We start from the raw sequence: 12,633 nt of genomic DNA on the forward strand, positions 1-12,633 counted from the left end.
TAAAAATGAGTAGACACCCTAATTATCTCATCTGATATTCTATACCATTATTGCTCAAAGAATAGGATTCCTCACAAATGCAAGTTGACAAGTGTCTCATCCCATGCTCGATGCAAACTGTCTCTCAAATAATCAAATCATAATTCCACGCCCCCCCCCCCCCCTCCCCCAGTCCGTAACGTCCTTACAAAAGGCCGGGGAACAATACGGCGCCGTATCCGTCGAAACGGACAAACGACGTCGTTTCCGCCTCGCAAAGCTTGTTTCCCACTCTCCGTTAAATTCAAGATTTGGCAGGTTCCGTAAAGTGACCGCTAGACATTGACACGTGCCACGTGTCGCCCCCTGGCGGGCTCCCACCCAAGAAATTTTAGACGTTAGCGTTACGGCAGTGTATTTATGACAAAAACGGTGACGTTTCCCCTCCATTTATTCTCTCTTTTCTTCCCTCCTCACCTGTCTCTCTGAAAGAAGTTTCTCTCTCTAAAACTCTCTCTCTCTCCAAGTCTCGGTTACTATCTGCACAGCTAGGGTTTCGTTTGCTTTACTTCTAAGCCAGAAAGGCGGAGAGAGCCTCACCGGTACGCTTTTTTCAATTCTCGAATCCGAATCTTTTTTTATTTAAAATCTCGCTCGCTCGCTTGCTTTTGGTTTGTGTACTCGTATTGGTTTTGGATTTGGTTCAGGGTTTTATTTGAGTATTTTTGGGGTTGGGGAAATGAGGGGAATTGAAGGTTTGAATGGTGTGGTGGTGTTGAGGTCAGGCATGAATAGTCCAAGGTTGACTGAGTCTGAGTTTGGTGGTAGGCTGTTAGCGTCGTTGGGGGTACAAATGGTGACAAATGGCTTAGTTTCTAATCTCGTGCGGTTTCGTGGAGACTAAGCAGAGAGAATTTGAGTAGATTTCCGATTTGGAAGTTTGGAGTTTCAGAAATCTAGCAAATTTGTTAGTTTTTAAATTCAAGGTAATTAAATTGGAAGGTTTTTTTTTGGAAATATATAGCTTGGATTTGATTAAAGCTTTTTAAGGAAAAAATGAGATTGATCTTTGTTTTCTTTTCCTTTTTTATTATGAAGTGCAGCAAAGAAGGAAGCAATCCAGCTATTCAATTTGTGAGGACTTGAGCAGTTGGATGATTTGATGCTTGGTTGTGGTGAAGATGGCGGAGATGATAACTATGAGCTTGGCTAAAGTTGACTGGATTTGATGATCTGATTTTTAGAAAGAATCATCGGATTGTAATTTCTGTGAATGAATGCGCCTTTTTATGCATTTTGTATAGATGGGATGAAGGACTGACTGTTTGGATTTTGGACCAAGATGGCTATTGCTGGTCTACAAAATGTTTCTGTGCTCGAGTCTTCTTTCCTTAGAAGCTCTCAATCTGGTGCATCTAGAAGGGTAGACAATGAAGGGAGGGCACACTCCCGGGCTTCCTCTCTGCTACAAATGTGGCGAGAGCTTGAGGATGAGCATATGGTGACTCGTCCCCTCGAGAGAGTTGGTGAAAGGTTGTTCCAACAAAGGAGTGATGGAGTTGGTAGCGAGAATACAGGTGACCTGGATGATGCGAGTGTGGGTGAGAGTGAGTGCAGAACATGGTCCCAAGGTCAAATTGGCTCATCCCTTGAACATGATGAATATAGCAATTTTAGCAGTGAGCAGTCTTCTGATTTTGGGGAGGGTGAAAGGGGGAGGGTGAGACAAATTTTTCAGGAATGGATGAACTGTGGTGCGAGTGAATGTGCATCAAATGTTTCTCATATGAATAACACTTCAAGGGCAGAGTTGCTTGGTGAAACTGAACAGGAGAGAGTGAGAATTATAAGGGAGTGGGTACGAATGAACAGCCAGCAAAGAGTTGCTTCTGGTGACAATGGAGAAGAACAACCTGCTGAGTTTGGTAATCAAATTGCACGAGTTCGTGATGGATTGGTTGTTAACCAAAGTGGAGGCCGGTCTGAGCATAACCGGAGGGGAATTCGTAAATTATGTGGGAGACAAGCTCTACTGGATATGTTAAAGAAGGCTGAGAGGGAAAGGCATATAGAACTTCAAGTCTTGTCGGAGCACCAGCCCGTAACACGCTTTGCTCACCGCAACCGCATTCAGGTTCATTACGTTTCCTCATCTACAGTTGCATATCATACTGTTGTTCTCTGAAAATGGGTATTGAATTTGTTGTACATAATTTCATGTTGTAATTGTGGTTATGCATGATAGTGGGATAGGAATTGGATAGTTAAATACCCTGTCCTTAGGGGAAAGGTTTGAACGTGTTGGTGCTTGACCTTCTACCATGTTAGTATCCTGTCATATAAGTGTAATGTTGCTTTGTTACTCCTGTGTATTTTAATTGGTTTCCAGGTACCTATATTTCATGGCTACATGATAGTTTATTTATTTATTTTTCTTGCAGTCATTGCTTCGAGGAAGATTTTTACGAAATGGTAGAGCCATTGAGAACGAGAGACCCATTTCGATGGCTGAAACTGAATTGGGCTTATTGAGGCAAAGACATACAGTCTCTGGTCTGAGGTATTTGTTTCATGCACTAAATGCTATGTCTTTTCATAATTAAGTTTTTATGCTTTAATTTATTTTCCCTCAAGTATCATTCAGTAATCCATTTTAATTTTTCTAATATGGAATAGCACTTGAATAATGCGGGCCTTTTCCCCAATAAACAATATTCAAATGAACAGTTGAGAACCTAAATTAGCTTGAACTGATGCATTAACCCAGCCTTTTGATCCTTGTTTGTTTTTCATATACATCTTGCATTCATCTTTGCAATTATCGAAATATAAATTTGTTGTTATTGTGTAAATTTGTTTTTCATGTCCGCGTATCTTTTTCTTGTTATTGTGTTTTCCCTGTGTTGTACTAGTCCCCATGGAAAGTGCTGTCTCTTGGTGTGAGATTAGATCTATTTAATTTTCGAACTTTATAAAATGAAAGGAGTCAACTATTCTGTGTCACAGTTGGAAAGATGTTTCTTACTGTGACATTGTGTGAGCTAGTACATATACGTGTAGGTATTCCCTTCCCTGGCATAATGGCAGACTTATGTTCTCTTTTCTTGTTTTCTGTGTTATCCTCATTATGTTGTCTTAAGCCTTCAACCAGTCTCCGTGGAATATGCAAAGGTGTCTCTTGTTGTTAGATTAGATCTATCTACAGTTTAAACCTTAGCAAGTGTGGTAGCATACCAATTTCTTCATTGATTAACATGGAACTGAAGTCCACCATAGTACCAATAAACTGGGTCCATCGTGGTAATCTTTGACATGGATGTTTTCTGCGTTTAGATCTGGATTGTCCTTCTTTTTTCCTTTGTCAAATGAAGGTTTCTTTTCTTTTTGGAGTCATTTGATGTATGCATTGACAATGACGCAAGTAAAAATAAAACCAAACAGGATCCAGGTTCTTGTCAAATGCCAATTTTTTAGTATTAAAGGCTACTGTTCCATTTGTGCACTTATGAAGTTTCGTGGAATAAGGCAATGTGTCTCTACCCATTTATATGTTACTGATGCAGACTATTGAATGACACTTTTGGGTTGGCATCGTACTGTTGAACCTTTGAAATTACGGATGATTTGTTGTGTGTACATTTTGTAAAGTAGTGGGGTTGTCATGCTGTTACTTGTTTGCATGAATTTTCTTTCTTGAAGAACTATGCTCCACCACCCAACACGTCATCACATTGGGTTCTACAACACGGTTGTTTTCACTGCATGATGTGATCTGCATAATTGATATTTAAGTACTATAGAAGGGGGACACAAATTTGGGGTACAAAGCATTTGCCTTTGTGGAATTGAAAGGTTTAAACTACATATAGTTTACCTTCCTAATGTGAAACTGAACACTATTTTTTAAAAGAACTCTTTATCATCTCCTCTCTCTTTCTAAAAGAAAAAAAAACCTCTATCATTGTGTGAGTATGATCTTGCTGCAGAGGACTATCATTTTGCTGTACTGATTGATAGGAAGAGATAATGGAGCTTGAACTTTGTTTGCATTTTTTCATTTATGTGTGAGAGGGTGAGGGTTTCTGTTTCTAATGGTATGCATACGTAACATATTTAGTTTCTCCTAATAGATCATTATAATGTTCTATATCTTTATGTAGACTATGATTTATGGTTGAGTAATCCATCAATGCATTCTCCTTATTTTCACGGTTTTATACTTGGAAGTTCTCTGTGAATTTGTTACCGCACTCAACTTATACTGAGTTATATTATTTGTGCATTTTTGTCTTTTGATTAAAAAATGTTTCTTTGCATTGATGTTTTCGGATCTATTCTTTTGATTAGGGATGGTTTTGACTCCAAATTGGATAGTCCTGTTGGTGGTCAAGTAGGCAGCTGCCATTCTGAGTCATCTTCAAGCAATTCTAATGGTATCAGAAGTGGCCATACTCAACCGAACAATTCACATGAAGTCGTTAGTGGTTCTTTTGAGCAGTCTGAGGCTAATGATGTTGCAAGTAATGACCGAGGACACAATAGTTGTGGAACATCAGCGGCTAGGGCTGATTTAGGTGGAAACACCATTCAGGATATAGATTCACATGAATCTAATGCTCCCATAGAACATGGGCAAGAAGAGATTCCTGATAATGTTGTAAGTGGCTGGCAATGCTCATCCTCTATTGAGATTGTTGAAAGTAGAGATGGTGCTTGTCAAAACATGATTGGGAACTTACTTACAACCACTGCTGTTGAGCAGTCCCAAGAAACTTTGCACAATGATGCTAATGACCACAGTAACATTCAAGGAGCCAGTGATTTATCTAATGAGCAATCTGAGCTTGATGGGGATGAAAGTGTCATCCACGAACTCAGTCATGCAGATGGCAATATGCTTGAGGATGTAAATTTTCAAGAGTCCAATTCACAGCCACACCAATGGCTGGATCAAGTTTCAGAAAATGAGGAAGGAGACCAGGTGCAAGCTGATGAGTATAATAGTTTGATAGAAAATGTCGTTGAACATACAGGTGAAGATCAGCAGGAAACTGCTGGTTATGAATGGTCCCAGGAGTTGGTAGAGAACGAAGATAGAGAAGATGATCAACTCCAAGAAGTCCCTGAAGTGTGGCACGATGAAAGTGGTTTTCAAGAGGCTGTTCAAAGTTGGTTAGAAGGGCCATCCAGCCAGGATTCCGATTCAGTCAGGCGGGCTGATACCTTTTACTTTCCTGATGATGATAATGCTCATAATACAGAGCTAAGGGAACTTCTAAGCAGGTGTCAAATTTATTGATATGTGATTATGCTTTGGGGCTATTAAAGTTGCATTTTTCTCATTAAAATCTTATTCATGGTTCAGGAGAAGGGTCTCTAATCTTCTGAGCAGTGGTTTCCGTCAGAACCTTGATCAACTCATACAGTCATACGTGGAAAGGCAAGGTCATGCCGCCATTGACTGGGATGAAGCATCAGCTTATCCTGAATTGACTGAAGATATGGAGCAGACATATCAGAATGAAGTTCAAGTGAATGCTGTTGAGAGTCCTCACCTTGCTCTACCACCGCAGCCAATACCTTCCTCTCCACTGTGGCACCAGGAGTCACCCCGTGATAATTGGCCACGACATGACATGCATCAGCGCTTTGGAATTGTGAGTTCACATACTGGTGCTTGGAATTCTTTCCAATTTATGACATATATGTTGGATATCTGATTACTGCTGCATCTGCATATGTTCTTGGGTTCCAATTGCACTTGTCTACTCCAATCAGCTTGATCTTGGGCATTGCATCTTTGTGATCTGGTGCTTATATTCTCAGCTTATACTTTCTGGTCTTTTTAATTAACTTGTTGCTTTCTGGTGACAGGACTGGGAGATGGTGAACGATATGAGGATTGACATGGCTAGGCTGCAACAGAGGATGAACAACTTGCAAAGGATGTTGGAGGCCTGCATGGATATGCAACTCGAGTTGCAACGATCGATAAGACAAGAAGTTTCTGATGCCTTGAATCGGTCAGCCGGTTCACAAGGTTTGTCTATAATTTATGCACTTTACGGCGATTTTATGTAACTGTCCTTTCTGTATATCTGCCCTTTACGGTGATCACTCTCAATTACGTTTGCTTAAGTAGGTCAGCTGGTTCACAAGGATTGTCTATAATCTCTTCCTCACGCTGACCATGACTGTCTTCTCTTGCAGGGGTGTGTGAAGATGGTCTCCTAGATGATGGGTCTAAATGGGATAATGTAAGGAAAGGAATTTGCTGTATATGTTGTGTTAGCAGTATTGATTCTTTACTGTACAGGTAAACTCCCACAATATGTTCCTTTTGTGATCCAAATTTACAAGGTATGTTGAGATTCTTATCATGTTTTTCCAATTTTTGTTAATTTCCTTTTGACAGATGTGGTCACATGTGCACATGTTCAAAATGCGCTACCAAATTGGTTGAGAGTAGCGGAAAATGTCCGATGTGCAGAGCACCCGCAGTTGAGGTGATCCGGGCTTATTCTGTATTATAACTCGAAAATAAAGTTAAATTAACAAAGATTGGCATCACAAGGTTTTGCTTCAAGCCTCATACTAGTGTATCTTTCTTTCTTCTTTTTCTCTTTTCTCCCTTGAAGCCATGATGTCTTATATATTCAGTGTATGATTGACATTATGTAACAAAACCGATACTTTCATTCAATATTTTTATCTAATAAAATACTGAATGGAAAATTAATATTCTACAAGTTTAGTCTATAGATTTAGGCTAACTTTCGGCATCCGAAAGTTGACGCCTTTTCCTTTAGTCAAGAAAGTTTGATTGCATATTTCTGTAATTGCATCCACAATCCTACCTTTATTATATTTCAAGTTGAAGAGTGATGTGATGAGTATATGATACAACATTGGTAGGTTTGTACCAACAGAATAATCATTAATTTTTTTCCAATGAATAATCATTAATTTTTTTCCAATGAATAATTAATGTGCCATTCAGGAAATTCAGGAAAATGATCACCGGAGAGCTAGTTTCCCTAATGTGCCATTCAGGAAAATGATCACCTCTCGGGTCTTTGATCTGGGTTAATCTTGTGTTGTTTCTCGAGGGTCAATAACTATCTCTACACCTGCACAAGGAAATTACTCAAATTACTGAATTAGAACAGAAAAGAGGACATTTCTAAGGAGAAAACAATCCGGAGATGTCCAAAATTTACAATCCGTCATATGTACATACTTAGTTACCCCTTCTATATTCCACAAGTCAGAAAGCAGAAGAAACTAACAATTGAAACCAACTTCACTGAATGGAACTCACTATTTTACAAAATAAACCAACAACACCAACAAATTAAAATGAAATTAGAGACTACTTATTGGACCTTGCTTCATTCTTGGACAAGTAGTTGCTCACAGCCTTGGTCCCTTCTGCCATGGCATGTTTCCCAAGCTCTCCAGGCAAAACCAGCTTCACTGCCCCTTGAATCTCCCTCGAAGACAGAGTCTTTCGCGCCGTGTACATGGCCAGCTTTGCTGCCTCATCAGCTAGCCTCTCGAACATGTCATTCATATAATTGTTGAGAACCACCATGGCCTTTGCTGACATCCCCAGTTCAGGGTGCACCTGCTTCAACACTTTATACACATACCTCTTATACCCCTCTCCTCCCTCTCTATTCTTCCCTGTTGATCTCCTCTTTCTCTTCTTTTCTTTCTTCTCCCCTCCTTCTCCGGTCTGCTTGACATCATCACTCTTCTCCTCTTCACCCTTGGATGCTTGGTTGTCTTCTTTCTTCTCAGGAGTCATAGGGGTCTCCTTTGGTTCTTTGTCTTCAAAATTTTGTGTTCCACTTTCTTCGTGGATATCCATGGAAATAGTCTTGGCCTGCTCTCTATCTTCTTCAAAGTTTTGCGTTTCACTTTCTTCTTGTTCTTGTTCAGTTTCCATGGCAACATCCTTGTTGACTGGCTCTTTGTCAATTGGATCTGTGCCTTGTTCCTCTGGCTGTGTCTCTTCAACATTTGGAGTCGCACCTTCTTGTTCTTGTGGGGTTTCTATGGCAACAACCTTGACTGGCCCTTTGTCTTGTTCACCAGTTGGGGTTTCACTTTCTTCTTGGCTTTCAATGGCAACAATCCTGGCTGGCTTTTTGTCAACCGAGACTTCAATTTTCTCGGTCTGGTTTTCTTCTTTGGTTTCGATGTCAATTGTACTATTGGGTGACTCTTGTAGTTCATCATCATTCACTTTCTTCTGCCTCTTCTTACTTTGGACCACAGAGACTTCAACAGTTTCCTTGACAACTTGCTTGGTGGTCTTCACCATCAACCTGGATGATGAGCGGCGCTTCGGAGCCATTTTCGACAGTAATGGACCTATGATCGATGTTTTCTCACTAAACAAAACCGAGTCGTTAGCTCTTTCCCTCTCAGAACATGGATTTGAAAACGGTGCGATGATTTTGTTTGTGATAAAGACTGAAGTTACAGCAGGATTGAGGAGATAATAACTGTACGTGTTGGGGGGTTTACTACTGGTTGACATGTGGTGGACAGGTGTTGAGTGGTTTCTGAACAATGGCTACGTGGTGGTAACAGTGAAATTGTAAGCAAAAGTGGCTTCTGGATAAACTTTTATATGCATGGAGAAAATCTTTCGAGTAATAAAAATATAGAAAAAGTTTGTGTCAGACCTCAAATCTGGCGAATGAGTAAGAAACTAAGAACCCTAGTTTTTATTCTCAGTTTTCTATCTCCTGGTTGAATTTCAGTTTTGGAATTTGCAACTTAAATCATGTAACGTCGACCTCTTGTTGTCCTTTCATCTCTAGGTTAGTCATGTTAATAGCAAGGTTCTAAAAAACGCTAGGCGCCAGTCGGGCGGTGACCCAGGGACTAGCACCTAGGGGCCTAGGCGGGAGCCTAGACGGGAATTAGGCGGTTTTTTTTTTTAATTTTAAATTATTTTTATGACATATAATAATATAAATAACAATATTTAAAGTCTAAAAATTAATTATAAATATAAAAATAGTCAAAATATAGAATAAATTAGGGTTTACTACCGCCTAGGCCCCGCCTAGAACCGCCTAGTCCCCGCCTAGCACCACCGCCTAGCCCGCCTAGTAGCCCAGCGCCTAAGGGAAACGCCTAGGCCAAAATCGGAGCGGTTCCTTGCCACCTAGCGCCTAGGCGCCGCCTAGGCCGTTTTTTAGAACATTGGTTAATAGTCATGCATACGATTTTTAACGAAAAAATATTGCAAAAGAATCAACGCAAGTGACAAGACTCTTTCAGATTGGAAAGTGCAATCTGGCAAGACCAAAATAACATTATTGATTATTGTTAATGGTCTGAGCTGCTAAGAGCAAGTTCACCCGAAAGTCACCAGGTCACCTACTATTAACTGCTTTTTATGTGTTATTTTACCCTCTAGGTCACGAGTACAGTGTATTTCGTGCCCTAGGTCACCCTTGATCACTTTCTGGGTCACCATGGTGACCTGCACAGTGTATTTCGTGCCCTAGGTCACGGGCACAGTGTATTTCGTGCCCTAGGTCACGGGCACAGTGTATTTCGTGACCCAGAGAATGAAAATATACACTAAAAAGCAGTGAATAGTAGGTGACCCGATGACCTAATAGATGAACTTGCTCTAAGCATGGTCCAAAATGTTCGCACTCTGAAAAATTGATGCAGTTAAAAAGTAATGCGGTGTACAAGTGTTAAACTCTGAAAAATATAGTTTTGTAATCCACCAATAAAAGAGAGAAAAAAAAAAAAATCTCAGTGGAGAAGTTTTTTTTTTTTTTTTTCCAAAGAGCTAAACTATGTCTCTGACTCTCTCTCGAGAGGACTATCGTCAGTTCCTCTCTACGGCAAGCAACGGCGACAAAACGTCTCGTCTGCTTTTTTTTTTTCATATTGCGGCGGCGATAAAATCATTTGTCTGTCTCTCTCTTCGGGTGGAGGAGGCATACTTGCTGAGGTTGGTGGGGATGGGGTTCTGGTTGACCGAATCTGGCATGGAGGAATTCCAATTGGCAATGATGATGGATCTGCTCTCTATCCGACGATCTGTGTCGGGGAAGGCTATGGTAGAGATCGGGGGTCCGATCTAAGCTTGGTGGTGGTTGTGCTGTGCGTCTCTGATCGGGTTCGTCCCGAACTAGGGACTGATTTCTTCATTGCTTGCGACGGAGCTCCTCCTTGGGAAGTAGATGCAGTTAAAGGGCAGGAAATTGATACTTTGACGGTGGTGCCGTCCAAGATCGAGGCGCTCTGGATCCCGGATGCTGGTGGAGCGGTTTGCGTTGGTGATGGCGGTAACCTCTTCTTTGGCGGCTGGACGGAGGCTGGTCTTGGTTGGTGACTTGGGCCTCCTAGTGGGCTTGCTTCTTTGGGCTAGGATTCCTTGTGGGCTGTTTTGATTTGTGTTGGTGGGCTCGGTGGTTCTCGGCCCATCAGCAAAGTGGCATTTTGTTCATTTTATTGTTGGTCATGATGTCTCTTTTCAAGGTGGAGGGCGAGGCTGTGAAGAGGGTGGAGTCTGCTACTGTCGAGAGTAAAGTGGAAGGTGTTATATATGTCACCTTCTACTAATAGTTTAATTTAATTCTTGTTTGGGTCGCAAAAACTAGAGCCTTAGTTGGTTCCATTTTATGTCTGCTTCGAGGTTTCTTGGTTTTTGTTAGAATAAAGGCGCGTGGATTTTCTAAAAGGTGGGTGTACTCGGGACTTGTTGGGTTCTTGCTCTTCTAGAATAGGGATTTCAGAGGTTCTAAGGAACGATTGCTTTCTGTCGACCCCATAGGGTGTTTCGTTTTTGTACTGCTTGCTGAACTTAATGAAAGGGCTGACCTATTTCGATAAAAAAAAAAAAAAAATCTCTGACTTTTAAATTTGATTTGAAAATTTGTTCTTAATACAAAGCATGATGGTGCTTATATAGGCGGTAAAGACCTAATAATTCTAAAAAGAATCCAAATTAAAAAGAAAACTAAGAACCTTAAATAAAAAGAATTCTAAAAAGATGTAAAACTAATATAAAAATAGGGTGCAGCTATTGCCACCTTATCAGTTTTTTTGTTCACTCTATTTACTCATTACACCCTACATTTTAATTTCAATTATTAAATTTACTTATCTGATCCATTTATCTTTCCAGGAATATCCTTATATGACATATCCAATTAAAAAGAAATTTTGTTTAATTAAAAACAATCATTTCATTTATATCAATTAAAAAAACTAAAATATATTAAAGTTTTGTGATAAAATCATAATTTGATTTATTCCATTTTTTTTAATTTTTACATTCAGTTTCAATGTTCGTCTATTTCAATCCATATAAAAAAATTAGTAAGTTGCCAACTATGAGCAATGAATAAGAGATTTTTTTTTTCATGTTTTAAATTTTTTACTTTTGGTGTTGATAAAGGGTATTGCAAAGATTTTGATGAAGTTAACACTAATGCTTTTGTGAATTGAATAACAAATTAACAATTAGGAGGCAACAAAAAGAAAATAGTAATAAATTCAAATTTGGGTGGAGAAGATAAAGATTAATGTTATCCGATGAGAAATTAATTAAGTAGTTTTGTACTTAATTAATTGGTTATGTATATAGTTTTCCTTACAGATTTAAATTTTAGAAAATTAGTGTACTTATTAGTCATTTTGTATTTGGGTAATACAGTCTTTCAATAATTCAAATATTTGTAGGGTGAACAAAGAAAATGGTAGGGTGGCAATAGCCGCACCCTAAAAATATTAAATCCCGAATTGCATAATTAAGACGATATATTTTAGCCTAAATCTGATAGCACTCACTAAAGTGAGTTTTGTAGATCTCGTTGATCCCATACCAGAAAGATATCATGTGTCTCAAAAGGACATTCTGGCCAAAAGTTGTTCCAATCTAACTCACAATCAAGACCTGACTTTCGCACGAGCAACTCGAAAAGTCTAAAATCAAATCTTTCTGAATATTCCAACGATTATTAAACTCATTACACGTGACTTACCTATTTTTAATCAATCTTCTTGATTCTACGCCCCTTCTTTATTTTTGTCCTTTTCATTCTCGTCCTACACCAAAAATCCGAGTAGAAGGAGATTCTAAGGTTTTGCTTAACTGTATCAATTAATGGTGGCATCTAAAATCCATTATAGTAATTAGGGGTCGTCAATGGGAAGCCTTGCCCAAAATTGATGGGCTCGAGCCGGGCAGGGCAGGGCTTGTCTTAAAAATAAAGGCCCAGCCGCCCATGGGCCTTACAGGCTTTTTCAGGCCATGCCGGGCCGGGCTTTTTGGGTGGGCAGGGCAGGTCCATTATATTTATATGTCATGTTCTTTTGTTAAAAAAAGTACAAAAAGCTATGAAAAAATTATGATATGTTAATGATTGAACAAAATAAAATACAAAATTAAAGAAATATATGGCCTAATGCAATAATTAGTTCAATATAACTACATAAAAAAATATTAATACTAGAATTGAATGAGTTTTCGGGCGGGCTTTAATGGGCATATAATGGGTCGGGCCGTGGGCCAGGACGGGCTTGGCTGCAGGTTGGGCAGGGCTTTTGCCCACTGAGCTGGGCGGGCGCCCATGGACTTTTGGGCCCGCGGGCCAAATGATGAAAAAA

At 39.7% G+C, this 12,633-nt stretch overlaps 2 protein-coding genes across 8 annotated transcripts; one reads left to right on the top strand and one right to left on the bottom strand.

The window, feature by feature from the left end:
* Positions 1–425: 425 nt before the first annotated feature.
* On the top strand, positions 426–6,728 carry LOC133729347 (uncharacterized). Of its 7 annotated transcripts, none has more exons than XM_062156858.1 (9): positions 430–581; positions 808–965; positions 1,078–2,113; positions 2,421–2,539; positions 4,327–5,262; positions 5,345–5,636; positions 5,854–6,019; positions 6,190–6,295; positions 6,395–6,728. In XM_062156858.1, the coding sequence occupies exons 3-9, from the start codon at positions 1,322–1,324 to the stop codon at positions 6,510–6,512; spliced, it is 2,529 nt and encodes an 842-aa protein (XP_062012842.1). In that variant the 5' UTR covers positions 430–581; positions 808–965; positions 1,078–1,321; the 3' UTR covers positions 6,513–6,728. The 7 variants fall into 7 exon arrangements, with proteins under 7 accessions (XP_062012845.1, XP_062012843.1, XP_062012842.1 ...); XM_062156860.1 differs by having other exon boundaries at positions 446–581; positions 765–965; XM_062156861.1 differs by lacking the exon at positions 808–965 and having other exon boundaries at positions 426–581; positions 1,083–2,113.
* A 250-nt stretch (positions 6,729–6,978) lies between these two features.
* Positions 6,979–8,390, bottom strand: LOC133733632 (histone H2B.2-like). Its single transcript, XM_062161278.1, has 2 exons — positions 7,365–8,390; positions 6,979–7,109 (listed from the first exon to the last, which is right to left on the bottom strand). The coding sequence occupies exons 1-2, from the start codon at positions 8,339–8,341 to the stop codon at positions 7,091–7,093; spliced, it is 996 nt and encodes a 331-aa protein (XP_062017262.1). The 5' UTR covers positions 8,342–8,390; the 3' UTR covers positions 6,979–7,090.
* Between the last annotated feature and the right edge of the window lie 4,243 nt (positions 8,391–12,633).

The sequence above is a fragment of the Rosa rugosa genome, chromosome 2 (assembly GCF_958449725.1).
Source record: "Rosa rugosa chromosome 2, drRosRugo1.1, whole genome shotgun sequence".
NCBI classification, from domain to species: Eukaryota; Viridiplantae; Streptophyta; class Magnoliopsida; order Rosales; family Rosaceae; genus Rosa; species Rosa rugosa.

Coding starts and splice junctions, on each gene's coding strand:
- LOC133733632 (XM_062161278.1), bottom strand. CDS start 8,341: ATGGCTCCGAAGCGCCGCTCATCATCCAGGTTGATGGTGAAGACCACC.
- LOC133729347 (XM_062156861.1), top strand. CDS start 1,322: ATGGCTATTGCTGGTCTACAAAATGTTTCTGTGCTCGAGTCTTCTTTC. Junction 5,263..5,344: donor CTAAGGGAACTTCTAAGCAG/GTGTCAAATTTA, acceptor TTCATGGTTCAG/GAGAAGGGTCTCTAATCTTC. Junction 6,296..6,394: donor ATTGATTCTTTACTGTACAG/GTAAACTCCCAC, acceptor TCCTTTTGACAG/ATGTGGTCACATGTGCACAT.